Source organism: Melanaphis sacchari, unplaced genomic scaffold, assembly GCF_002803265.2.
Source record: "Melanaphis sacchari strain LSU unplaced genomic scaffold, SCAv2.0 Contig47_pilon_pilon, whole genome shotgun sequence".
NCBI classification, from domain to species: domain Eukaryota; kingdom Metazoa; phylum Arthropoda; class Insecta; order Hemiptera; family Aphididae; genus Melanaphis; species Melanaphis sacchari.
The window spans coordinates 1,090,144-1,105,194 of NW_020271320.1; the positions used below are offsets into that span (position 1 = coordinate 1,090,144).

Below are 15,051 nucleotides of genomic sequence, written 5' to 3' on the forward strand. Positions count from 1 at the left end.
AGAAATATGTTTGGAAACGCGCCAACTGCGATGGCGTTTGGAGTGAAAAATATTTTTGACGTATAGTTCGTGTACCACTCGTACCTATTTAATGATAATTATGCGCGGTCGAATGAAAAAAAAAAACAAAAAACATTACGCTGTTGGTGTCGGTGTTCGGAAGCGTTCAGAATAATATGTACACGAGCGATGAGTGGGTGTGGTTTTTGTGACCTCCGCGGGAATGGCGGAATGGGTGATTTGCCAAATTATGGTAATTAAATTGACGTCGTAATAAAAGAAATAATACATAATAATATTATGTCTATCTGTGTACTGTGTATAACACGATAACGTAAATATAAACCGATAGTATATAATTTATAAATGAAACGATTTCAGTTTTCTGGGTAACTATAAAATTTTCAAAATATTAAATATTGATTATGTACAAACAACTATTCTCGCGAAATTCAAACGCGTATAAGTTATACACCCATAAAGCTTTATTATTGTTATGATGGAAAAAATCAAAAATGAAACGATTATAGCTGTACGCGTCGCGCGCTCCTCGATGTGAACGAGGAAAGTCTATATACGTATTTGTCGATAGGTATACGATTAAGTTACCTATACACACCTACATTTTTTTAAACATTAAGCGTAATAACATAACGCGTATACATGAGTTGGTATATTATTATAATTATTATTATTAAGCGTACGCCGATTTCACATTGTATAATATTATTGTATACGTTTATATACTTATCGGGAAAAGTCCTTTGGCGTTGAGAAGGAAAACAAATATATTATCACTGTACAATAACAAAATAAAAAAAAAATAATAAAAAAAAAAAATCGCATAGGCACTATTAAAATATAAATATATAACTACTGAAGAAAAAAAAAACAAAACAAAACAAATTACTTTATTAGTCTTATCCTTTTGTTATTGAAGTTAATCGCTGTATACGGTTTCAAGTTCGCGATGCTCGGGAACCGTAATTATTGTTGGCGGACGTTGGTAGACACCTGAGAAAAAAAAAATAATCATATTGTATTTTATATTATATGGATTTATTATGTATATTAAGTTTAAAGTAGTAAATCAGTTATTTATAACTTGACGTATTGCTTTAATTAACCTATTTACCTACATTAAAATTGACTTAATACTATTTATTATATCTATAAATTATACCTGTAGAATAAATAACCATTCAATACAATCTCCTTTTGAAAATAGTTTAAGTATAAATGTATAATAATAATTATTATTTTGATATTAAAAAATGTAATGATTAGATTAAAAAATAGTAATAGGTATATTTCATATTTGAAATATTTTTCGTGTAGGTACATTTAAGACAAAATGAAAATCCGAACAAAAATTAAAAATATCGACGATTTCAATGTATAAACACATGATCATACTATAATCAATAATATAAAAAAGATGACTACAAGTCAATTTATTAATTGCCTATTTATTTGAAACGTGAAATACCTGATACTATATCTATTGTACTACAAAATGATTAAAAAATGAAAAAATAACACTTTATACATACGTAGTACAGTCAAATTCGCTTATTACGATCTTCAAGGGACCAAGAGAATCTGATCATTATAACCGAACTTCGTTATATCCGGATTATAAAATGTAACAACATATAAGATATAAAACCAACCAAATACATTGCTTGGAATCGTTTTACCCGGAATATCGTTATAAGCGAATTCGACTGTATCCGAGTATCATACTATTATACACATTACACAGTATAACTAGAAAATCACAGAGAATTAATAAAATATTTAGTTAATTTATAAATTATTTGGTTTATCGTCTTAACTTGGTTGTAGCGCACCTATAGATATTTCATTAAATAATACCGTTTTATACTTTAACGCTAACATGTTTATATTATGTTTTTGACCGGTGTAAAATATAATGTTATGTCTGTTGTTGAAAATCTCTTTTATGCACTGAGAAAAAATGTTTTTCTTTTGATTTCGACTCTACAAATCGCAATTAGCGCATAATAGCGACTGCATGCGAGAAAGTCTCGAAGAACGCGTGCGGTCTGAATGGCTAGTCGTTACCGATGGCCAATTCTCGGGCGGTCAGTTAACCACGCTAAACTACATCGCCGAAGAGAGTGCCTTGTATGTGTGTGTGTGTGTGTGTGTACACTTCACCCACATCAATCGAACGATATAACTGTTTCCCGTGCGTGGTCCTTGTGTATACACACACACACACACACACATATCATATATATATATATATATAATATACATGCCATACTTGCACGGTAAGTTGCACCACCCCGTCATTTGCAGTGTTAAACGCCGCAACGAGATAGAAATCGATGGTTTAACAGACGCACCGCGTGTTATATAGGTACCGTATACTGCTGTTTGTATATATAAAGCGATTCATTAAGCATACTAACCCAGTTTTTTTTCTCCCTTAAATAGTGAACTTATTCAGATTCTGATTTGTGAAATTTTGAAAAATCAAATTTCATACCGTTTAAAGAGTTTTGTGACGGTTCAATTTTTTTTTTTTTTTTTCTTAAATGAGTTTATAGTATTCGTTTGTAACGTTCAGAAAAATCTGAACTTCTTAAAAACGACCGAGTTAATCAACAAAATATAACAATCTAAAGATAATTAATATTTATATAACGCTTTATAAATACTTTAATTAAGTTTAAGTATTTAACTTGAAATTAAGTGATTGTAATTAATGGTCTTTATTAAGATCATAAAAAAAAAGAAAAGAAAAGAAATTATTACCAAGACCGTCGTATTGTCGTAATGCACGTCTTGTACAATAATAAATATTAATTTATTGAAATATAATATTATATTATATTTTTTTGCATAAAGTAATGAGTAATTTTTATTTTAAATAGTATTTCCTAGAGATCAGATTTTTTTTTTATAATAAGGTATGTTTCGTAGAATTTTCTGAACAAACAAATGTATTTACTGTAGGTAACTTGTATAAAATGCGAAGTATGTAATACCTAGAAATAATAGCACATTTGATTAATGCAAATACACATTTTTCATATCTCATTTAGTCTATACAGACTATAATTAAGTCTAGTCGGATGGTTAATTATGATTTAAATTAGTCTGTTCAAAAACCATTCAACTATTTATAACTAAATTATTGTCTGTGTTGGTAAAATTTTAACACGCGATATTACATATTATATTATTATTGTGATGTTGCATTTATAGATACAGTTTTGCGCGTGCATTCTGCATAAACTATAAACAAATCGGTAATCATTATTATTTCGAACGAGACCAGCTCGTGTCTGCGGCAGAGTGTTATTATTAATACCTACACACATATACGCAACACATCCAATAAACATTTTTAAACTACTTTTTATGAATTTGTTTTGACTAAAAAAATCTAAAAACCACGCGCTGAATATTGCAGCCGGTTCACAGGTTTGGCTACGCATGGTATATTATTTTTGTTTTACAATACAAACAAAAAGCTTTGGTGACCTATACCATGTATAGGACATAGGTGAGTGATATTATATCGTCGTGCACATCATATTGAATGAGTACGTACCGTGCGACATGTTCAACGAAAATTTCAACATTATGGCGCAACATAATATAATAATTAATAAGTAATACCTATTTTAATTAGTCAGTGGCGTAGCCAGGGGAGGTTTTAGGTGTTATAACACCCTCCCCCCACCTCCCAATCGATTATTTTAATATTTTTAATTATTCAGTAAATTATAGTGATCAAAACAAGAAGACTATGGTTAATATAATGAAGTTCAAATAATTTTACATTATACACAAAATAATTCTAATTAAAATGCATATTTTGAATGACTTTTTTTTGCTTTTTGTATTCTGACCTGCTACGATTTTGAGTTGTTCTTCCCTGGTATATATCTAAACCTTAAGCCCTCTCCCCATTCAAAAATTTTGGCTACGCCATTGTAATTAATTGTATTCTATTTAGAGCTGCTTCTAATTTTTATTACTAGTTTTTGAAAAAATGCACACTATATATCTTTGAAAAACTATTTTTAAAGTTTTTTACTCTATCATGACCATATATTTTTTTTCATTTCACTAGAGCTTATTTGATTAAAAGCTTAATTATTCGTTTGCAGATGAGAAACCTTTTTTTTTTTTTAAAACAAAAAATCTCGCTTGTGATTTAGATGGTATTTTCATAACATTACAATTTATGACGTATTGTAATATAATATATTATACATTCAAAACTTTTCGTATGTATACACATATTACACCTATTGCGTATATGTTTGTTACAATGTTCGCATATCGAGATTAAATTATCACAATGCTATCAATATATATGCATAATATGTAAAAAAAAAATGCAATCTAGATATTTTTCTAATGCATTTTATAAGAAGCAAACTAAGACGATAACGGAGAAGGACCTGCAAGCTTGTCTTAATATACAAATATTCTGTACCTCTAAATTATTTAATGTGAAATAATATTAGAGAATGCCAAAGATGTGTATTGGTTATATATACAGAGTGATTCTTTTATCGAAAAACAGCATTTTTTTAAAATTTAAATAATTCAAATTTTTTTATCCTTTATTTTTATTGCTTAAATCACTATCTGTCTTTGATTTTAAAGTAGATAGTTATTAAAAAGGTAATTAAATAACAAAGAATTTTTAGAATTATTACGAAAACATTTTGATTTTTTGTTAATCCGTTTGTGAAATATATACTCCGATACTCGTACTACTCAATATTAGGTTTTATTGTGAGATGCTAATGCATTTTACGTTTGTTAAGACTGGGATATATAAGTTAATAAGTTAAGTATTGTAAGGTAATGAACAAGTAATAATAATTAATAATCTGTATTACTGACTACTGTATACATACGTATAATAATTGATTTTTGTGAGCTATTATTGTAATTAACCTATTAATTACAAGACATATAAAACTCGATTAAAGGATTGACAATTTGTACAAATATTTTATTTTTAAATTTATTTTATTTGATAAACTTCAAATAAACAAATTATGTAATTTATATTAGTTATTTATTGTTTTTAACTCATACAGTTATTTTTTGGAGGATTTGAATATCGCTGACCTGTGTGAATATTTGGGTGGTTACTATTTTTCCGTAGCCTATAAAAGTATTTAGATTTATTAGTTAGGGGGGCTGTAAAGTTAGTTTTTTATTAAGAACTCCATACAAATTATAAGCTTAGGGAAACATTTCTAAGTGATTATATAGTTACAACAGTCAAACTTGGAAAATATATAAGATATAATACATAACGTCCCCATTGCGAAAATCTTTTATCAATCATATATAACTTACGGGACACTATGTTGAAGAATAAATTTAAAGTTAGTTGAATTTACAATAAAAAATATAAAATGAACTATATTTCCATTTACCACATTAAATTAACCAATTTTAAAATTATGAGATTTATATAGAAAAAATATAATAGTACGATATAAAGAAAATTTCAGTCATAGAAACTTATTGCCAAATCATTAAATTTTGAAATTATTTCAGTAATATACAAACATTTTATAGTAATAGTTATCCATGTTAAAAGTTGATAGAATTTCCATACTACTATCGTTTTTGAAATATATAGGCATTTTAGATTATTAGACGTTTTTACTCGCAGGGTAATTTATTTCATTGTATTTTAATGGTGATAAATTTCGAGGATTCGATTGTGATAGCACAGAAAAATAATTACACTTGATCAACTGATCGGATCACTATACCATAAGGGTAAGAAGTATAAAGGACTTTAAAAGTTTAAATCATATCCGTAATCTAATAGGTAGTTAAAAACGTGTATTCTACGAAATAACAAAAACGAAACACTTCATTGGCGAGTATTGAAGAAAGTATTATAATCTTAGGTATTACAATACTACCCATATTCACTAATTAAGTGCTTAAATTTTTCATATTTCGTAATAAAAGAAAATACATTGCCAACATCTCATACAGTGGTCCAATCAAAATGATCGAGAGTTATTTTATTATTATATTCTGTTGTTAAAGCATAGGTATCTGAATGACTAACTGCTGTAGCTATTAACTTAATGCTAAAGAAATTATTAAAATGCGTAGATAAGTGTGATGATTCATCAAAAGCACCTCTATAACTGAATTTAGAAATGCTATAAAAATTTCGTGAGTGGATTATTGTAAATAAAAAACAAAAACTCTAAAATCCATAAAAAAATAGTATTATACATTTAAGGTTATTGCCTTTTAAAAATCAATAGTTGGTTGGTATACTCAAAGAGTTTGATTAATATTAACTTAGCATTGGTTACTACAACTTCCAATCACTATAGCCTCCACCTGCACATCTTCCAAACCCATCATCATGAACCTATCGTCCTTTATATTTGGTACACACAGTTTGGATTTTTATTTTGACACTTCAACATTTTCAGTACAATGTGCGTTAAATAATTTACAATAGAAAAGAGGAGTTATCATTTGAACAATTGAAGTTGGCATGTTTTCGTATAGGATATACTCCTCAACATAATAATGTAAGAAATCTCAAAAAAATGTGGTCATTCTCGTGTGTACCTATATTTAAAAATTTCAAAAAATCGAGTTTCGAATAATAATTGCTTTGTTGGTGATGGGGGAAAAAAAAGAGGAAGAGTACCTATGCTCGACGAAATCACACTGTATACGTGTTACACCGCACAAAATATCGCGCGTAATACTTACACGTGCATTAAATATTGTTGTGCAGGTGCATAAATATGGGCGGTTTATTAGAATAATAATGTTCGCGTCTCGAGATTATATATTATCTCGACACCGTACCATCGTCGTTGTGCAGTGCATAATATGAAAAATAAAAATATTTCGATATTTTCCCGTGCGCGTTAACGTGCTGTGCACGTTAATATAATATTACAATATAATATTGTACATCGCGAAAAACACGAACGCCGTCGACGACTATAGGTATGGGTAAGCTGGTCCGAGAGTGGACGTCACAGTGCGACGTAATCAGTGAGTACCTCGCAGTTGTACATAATAATAATAATAATAATAATAATAATACGAGATAATGTTATGATATAGTAGCGTGCACGAGATGCATAATAACACATACACCTGTGTAATATATGTTATGTACAATAATAGCTATACGGCGTGGCGTGTGACTGATAACGGCGTCTACCTTTGCGCGCGCGCGTGTGAGATCGCACACGATAAATCATATTTATAAACACATATTTTATTTAATGGACAGGTCTATAATATAGGTAATATATATATATATATATATATATGTATAAATATATCGTCATTATAATATATACCTGCTGTATAATAATGTAGGTATGTAGGCGAGCGCGCGTTTTCGACTTTTTAAAATATTTTTTATTTTTTTTTTTTTTTTTGTTCGCACGTCGTTTTCGGGGGGAAAAAAAATGATATCGAATCAATTGCCGGTCGGCGCGCGTACCCATGTGGTACGTAAGTACGTTTTATATATAGTTAGATATAGATAGATATAGATAATGACCGGACGTCTTCGGCAGGCTCGTTTGTCATCGCGCCGGACCTGCCGCGCGGCAAGTACGCATTAGCCGTTTATTGCAGACGTCGCCGTCGCGGTGCTGCCCGACGGCTGTGAAACTGACAACACCGCAACGGGGAGGAGAAGGACTGCGCACACCACTTGTCGAGGCGATTTAAACGATTTCGGGCCCGAACGACCGTACATACATATTATACGCACGACGCGCGCACTATAGGGTGAATATCATATTATAATAATAACAATGACGTACATTATCCATATTAATAATAAGGACATTTGTTTGAGCGCGTGAGCGTCCTTGGCCGAGTCTAGCGCACTTGCCTACGCGTGTGGTCCTGAAATTTGGTACATATAGGTGCAATTCTACACACGACGGTGTGCATCCGATCGGAGCGAATTTTTTTTTAATTTTCATTTTAAAAAGGGGCGGCTCGTGCAGGGATTTGTTGGCTCGCAGTAAATGAATAATAATATTGTTGTGCATCATCGCCATTGAAAGTTATAGAAAATAAAATAGTTATTAAAACCGCCCAAATGGTAAATCCTGAAAATATGTATAATTTACATTTAACAAAGTCTGAGACAGGACAAATCAATACTGGTATTATATTTGATTTTTCACGTGCAACACCGTAGCAGCGGTTCCCAATCTGAGGTACGCGAAATGATCTCAAGGGGTACGTGAAAAAAAAATTGACTATTGGTGGAAAATATATTGTTTATTTAAAACGATTTGCTTCGAAAATATTCAAAATATGTTATTAAAAATGAAAATTTGTGTCAGAAATTAAAACTTAACCGTCAACTTATCTAATAGATATGGAGTATATAGAATGTAACATAGAAATTTTTTTTATTTTTTATTTAAATATTTTAAAAGTAATTATGTGAAAAAGTTTAAAAATTATAATGAGGGGTACTATATGGCAAAATATTAAATTTAGGGGTACGGAACAAAAAAATATTAGGAAATGCTGCCGTGTATATAGGACCAGTTAGTATTGTATTTAACTGTAGAGAGAAATAATAGTATAATATACTATATTATACGAGAGTCCAGTAATTGTTTTGAACACTTATTTTTTTGAAAAAAAAAAAAGAAAATTTAAGGTGTTTTCGGAATGAAGAACTCAGTAAAAAGATGTCACAAAGTCGAGACGGAAAATGTAGTTGTGATTTACCAGATTTCGTTTAAATAATTTATTTTTAGTTAAACATCAATATAACCGCTCCATGGTAACAATATAATACTCGTATAATATATATATATTTAGTATAGTTTTCGTATATTTCCCACATTCGAGAATAAAAACGGATAAATTGCTTATTGAAAAGTTAACATTATTATAAAAATAGAAGAATGTCATACTAAGTATTACGAGAAAATAACATTGTACTATGCAAAGTTTGAAAGCTGCACAAGGTACTAAAGCCAGTCGTCTCAAGTTCTTAACCTTAGCAAGATTTGCATATTATTATATATATAGTAATGTCTCCTCAAAACGTATTCTCTCATTTCTTCAGATACCAAAATTATTTATTATTATAAGTTTTTGATTATTTTTTTTTTTGCTCTATCGCACAAGTACCATAAGTGCCATAATGCTGAGTACACTAGAAAAATCGAATACAGTCCACGCATATTATTACAGACATTACAGTACTCATATAATGATGTAGCTTTATGTAAACGTTACGTTACATAACACGTACTTAAATCACATACCAGTTTGACCATTACACATAATATTATGTATACCACATTATCACATATCATACCACCGCGGCACATACCGCGGTGGTATGTCACTGCAGCGACTACATTTATCCTTGGTGGTCCACTGTCATCGGCACAAGAGTGCGACGGTTATTGTCGAGTATTACACGAGTGTCACGGTAACTCACGTTATAATTTATCGATTATTATTATTTGCGTGGAGGTATACGACAAAACCGACTATACTATATTCATTGTTTAAGTCGGACTCGCGGCTACGTCATCTATCGTGTCGTGTGCTTTTTTATCTGACCGACTGTCGTAATAATAATAATAATGATGGTACCTATATGTCATTGCAGGTAACGTCGTCGTTCACCGGATAACCGTCAGGATATCCGACGGAAAATTTCTTTTGGACGGTGTACGACACGACGAAAGACGGCGTAAACGCGAACCCGGCTATTATATCGCAGGACACACATTCGCGAGACAGTACCCGAGCACCCGCATATAGTATTATAAACAGTTAGGCGTACAAGTACAATACAAAGTATAGGTATATAATTTTAGTAAACGCCATCACTCACTTGGATATCCAAAGCGCAGACGCGTACGACCTCCTCGTCTGTCACAGGTAGAGCTCTGGCGAGTTGGAGCTGCTGTCGACGCGCTGCGCGGCGGCCGCGGCCACCGACGACGTGGACGACGTGGACGACGTGGCCACGGCGGCCGCGGCGGCTGCCGCTGCAGCGGCGCTCATCGAGTCCCTGGCCGCGGCCAGCGCGGAAAACCGCTGCTTGTACATGTCGCGTTCCTGCGTCATCCGCGACAGCTCCGACTTCATCTTGTGCAGTTCGGTCGCCAGTATCTCGTTGGCGTTCTCCAGCTCGATGCGCTGGTTCATCCGCTTGGTCCGGCAGCTCTGCGCGTACCCGCGGTTTTTGAGCGTCCGCCGCTTCTGCTTGAGCCGGGCGATCTCCTCCTTGGAGATGCCCTGCAGCCGCTTGTTGAGGTCGCGCACCGGCAGCTGCAACAGCAGCGCGTCGTTGATCAGGTCGTCGGACGACCCGCCGCCGCGGGTGTACGCGCTGCTGCCGCCGCCGCCGCGGGAGCTCACCGGCGACATGACGCTGCCGCTGGACACGCTCAGCGGCCGGTTCTGGTGCGGGGCCATCGACCGCTGGGCCGAGAACAGCGGCTGGTACAGCGAACAGTTGTTCCCGTAATTGTAGGACGAGCTCGGGCTCAACAGCGCTTGGAGGGTCGGGCGGCCAAACGGCGACGCCTTGTTGCCGTTGACCGCAGGGCAACTGCTGTTGCTGTTGCTCGGCTGTATCACGGTCGAGTGTTGGTGTTGCACCATGTTCCACTCGGCGACCGCCGCCGAGTCCGGTTGCTGTTGTTGCTGCTGTTCTTCCTCTTCTTGTTGCTCCTGCTGCTGCTGTTGTTGTTGTTGCTGTTGCTGTTGCTGTTGCTGTTGCTGCTGCTGCTGCTGTTGATGGTGGTGATGGTGGTGATGGTGGTGCGGGTGCTGCTGGTGCTGGTGTTGCTGGTGCTGGTGCTGCTGCATTTCGTCGGAACCCGCGTAATTTGGTCGCAAGTCCAACGGCTCCTGTCCCTGGCGCAACGATTGCGTCAGCCATATCATTTCTTCCATAAACACCGGTTGCCGGATAGTCGTGGCCGGCGGCGGCGAAGAGCTCACCGGCGGCGTGTCGGGGGGCGTGCCCGGCGTGCTCGGATACATCATCGAACCGACGGTCGCGCCGTCGGATCTCGACACCTTGACCGCGGCCTCGCCTCCGGTTATCAGCACGCTGGCGGCCGCCGCGGCCGTGGTCGCCACGTGACCGTGTATCACCATACCAGCGCCCGGGCCACTCACGCCGTCGATTACCTGGTTAAGAGCGTGCTGGTGTCTGATGAGTGGGTGGTGGTGTGGGTATTCCTGTTCGCAACCCGGCGGCGTGAGCAGATAGTGGGGCGGTGGCGACGACTGCACCAGTGTGGCGGTGGCTGCTGCGGCGGCCACGGCGGCCACGGACGTGGGCCCGTTATTGGCGCCCGTGATGGGCATCGGTGGCAGACGGGCGTTGACTCCGGCGGTCCCCCGGCCACCGTTGCAGGGTGGGTGTTGTTGTTGCTGCTGCTGCTGTTGGTGGTGCTGATGGTGGTGGTGATGGCCACCGTGGTCCTGGTGCGGCTGTTGGTGGTGATGGTGGTGATAGTCGGACGATTGGATCTCGCGTTTCACCGTCGACACGTCCAGGTGGTCGAGCACGAACTCGTTGACGTACTCGTCGGCCAGACGTGGATCGTCAGCTTCCATTTCGGTGCACGGGAAAACGATGGTGTCCGGGGTGACGGGGGCGCGGGAGCAGGAAACAGATATCGAAAACGACTGCAAGTAATCGAGATCGCAGTGGACGTAAAGTCACTCTGGTGTTGGGACCAAGTGTTCAAAAATCACGGGAAATACCGCATCGCGAGCGCCAACGTGCAGTATTCGTGTGTATCAATGACGACGACGATATTATAATGACGTAATAGTTCACATCTCAGACGCGCTATGATGACGACGATCTATTGAAATGATATATAAAGTTTACGCGGTTACGGTGATATTATATATTATATATTCTATATATTTAAATATATAATGCGATTAATCCGAATGCCTTTGTACGAAATATAACGTATTATATAATATATTTCTATAAAACGGCGTACGACGACGGCGCGTAAAGCGTATACCTAATATGTACGATAATATTATATACGTAGGTAGATGTGTACCGCGTGAGGCGTACGACACGCGCGACGTGTTCGGTGTGAGACGCGCGGCGTCAGGGTGCGACCGGTGCAGTTTCTGCAATGCCGACGGTGGCCTCAGGTTCGGCGCGCGCTCGCGATCACCGACTCGGCGCCGCGCCGGGTGCCGCCGGTCGGTGGGTGGGACGGCGCACGCTCATTGGCCCGCGCGCGGCGCGTTCCCGCCCTCCGGCGGCGGGGTACTGGCCGCGACAGACACCTCTCGGCCACCGCCGCCGTCACGGCGCAACGATGACGGCGACGACGACGACGACGAATAATAATAATAATAATAAGAGTAATAATAATTAGATCGGCGGCGCGGCGATCGTGTGTGCAGCTGGTTATTGTTTCTGTTCCACTTTTTCGAATTTCCCGGCTCAAGGTCGATCCAGTGTAGTCTCGTCCCGCGCGGCCGCTCTTGTCGCGCGCGCGTTCCGATGACGGCGGATGATGACGGCCGTTCTGCCGACGCTGAGTGTCGGCGATCGGCGGCGGCAGCGGCTGCGGCGATGGTGGCGGTGCTGCAGGGCGATGCGACGCCACCGCCGCGCGCGTACAAACGATATTATAGGTATAGCTGAAAAATAAAAACGATTGCCGTGTCACCGTAAAAGTCGCTTTTTGTCGAGTCGTCGCATATAGGTAGTACATAGGTACAACGCGACAGATATATATTATTATAGTCAATAGTAATGAGGTAATATAGGTAATAACAGGTTAATGAGTAGGTAATCGCATATTATTGTTTTGCATAGGAGACTGCAGGTGCAGAGTGCAGGACGACGCTGCGACATATTAGGTACGCGGACCGTCCGTCATCAGTGCACACATGCGGCGGCGCGAACAATGCGTATGTCAACACGTGCAATTTTAATACCTAACAAATTTTTTTTTTTTTTTTTGAGGGCTCGATAACTTTTTTAAACGCGCACCCGCCCCGCTATAGGTCTTATCGAGTGGGTAGTACCGTGTCTCGAAGAAATTGGCTTCGCGTGCCGACGTGTTGCCAATTTGCAATATCGTATTATTATATGTATAGGAATTGTACGCGGGATGGCTAAATCTCCTAATCAATCAATAAGTTATATGAAAACCTATCACATAATATAAAATACGTTTTTAATCATCGTATAGTGTATATATTATTATTTGTTTGATGACTGATTGTGCAGCGAGCTGCTCTAGACAGAAAACAGCGGTTCATTAATAATCACAGTGATAAATTGTCAACCAATCAAAGTGCATCAACTCGTCGTCTACTCTATTATTACAATATCACACACACACATATATATATATATATATATATATATAGACACTCAATAGACATGATTATATTATGTAACCTATGTGTTATAGGTACTACATAACGGGTTAAATTATATATATATATATATATATTATATGTATAATACGTGGAAATCGTCTGTTTAAAAAAAATGTATTTTGTTCAAAATTGAAATTATGTATATAAATTATGATTTTTTAGTTAGTTATCTATATGTAATACGACTTAATAATATCACCTTTAATTTACCTACAATATTAATAATTATTATTACTTTTCATTTTGCGCGATTTTGAATTTCACAATTTAATACATGAGTAAAGTACGCATGAGCACACACACCACACTGTCCACACCACACTACACATCAATCAGTTTAAATAATTATTATTGGAGTATATATATAGTTCAATAACTGTCTTGATATATATTGTCTAAACAGTACTTGTGATGTATAATATACATATATGTAATACAGAAAACTACGATTAGTTGTAAAAAGTCACTAAAATAAATAATACAATTAAAAATGTTAAGTTCTATAAAAACGAGTGTGTCAAATTAAATTTCAAAATGAATTAATACATATTATACTGTTAACGTAGTAGTTTATAATGTCATCATTGCACGATATATATTGTTAGCCAATCAATTATAATCGTGAGGAATAAAGTAAGTCTGTCTCTAATTGCTAAACGTAGACACTACTCTAAATGATCATCAAAAGGTGTAGAAGAGTATTCAGATATAATACCTAAGTGTCACGAGAGAAAAACTATTTTACGCAAACAGTTTAATCAATCAGAAGTATGCGTGAGCGCGTATAATGTAATTGTAATACTGTACGTATTGTTGTAAGTCCTAAAAAGAGAGGATGGACTTTGAATCGAGATCAACCGTTTTGACACTCTTGGTCTAAATATGCAGTACGTATTATATTATACCGATGGTATGTGTACCAATATAATATATATTAATATTATTGTGTAGGGGTCAGGGGATAACGTGTATCGATGACTTATAAAACTTCTCGCCCGCGTGTGCACTGGAACGATGAAATTATCTGAAACGATATACGATATGCGCGTACCTATATTACATACATATTATACGTCACCCACTATGTATAATATTATGCAGTCAGTAGACGCAGTGATACACTGACCTATAGAAATGGCATATTATAAGAAATCGTATAACATGCAGTTTTGTCGAATTCGACAGTCGATAAATTATTCATAATAATAATATATTTATGTGTGTTGTAGTTTAAACGAAATATCGTTAATTTATATTATATTTGTATACCTATAATTGAATGTCTATTTCGTGAAATGGCGTTAAACTACCCCCTCCTTTTTTTAGAAAAACGTTTTCTCTTATTTAGTATAGATGCGCTTTTTTAAGACAAATATATATGATATAAATTATCATCATAATATGTACAAAATATGTATATATATGTACATACCTACGCATCATAATCTACATAAAGATAGGGTGTGATAAACACACCGCATAAAATATGTACTTACTACATAAATGTTAATTATATATTGATTATACGCATAAACATTGCACTTCTTGTTATAATATTTACACAGTCAATGCAATCGATAAGTGATACATAATCAT

At 36.2% G+C, this 15,051-nt stretch overlaps 1 protein-coding gene across 1 annotated transcript; it reads right to left on the minus strand.

The window, feature by feature from the left end:
* Positions 1-843: 843 nt before the first annotated feature.
* Positions 844-12,391, minus strand: LOC112598352 (alpha-protein kinase 1). Its single transcript, XM_025344777.1, has 2 exons — positions 9,902-12,391; positions 844-1,014 (listed from the first exon to the last, which is right to left on the minus strand). Exon 1 carries the CDS (start codon positions 11,641-11,643, stop codon positions 9,943-9,945), a length of 1,701 nt encoding a protein of 566 aa, XP_025200562.1. The 5' UTR covers positions 11,644-12,391; the 3' UTR covers positions 844-1,014; positions 9,902-9,942.
* Between the last annotated feature and the right edge of the window lie 2,660 nt (positions 12,392-15,051).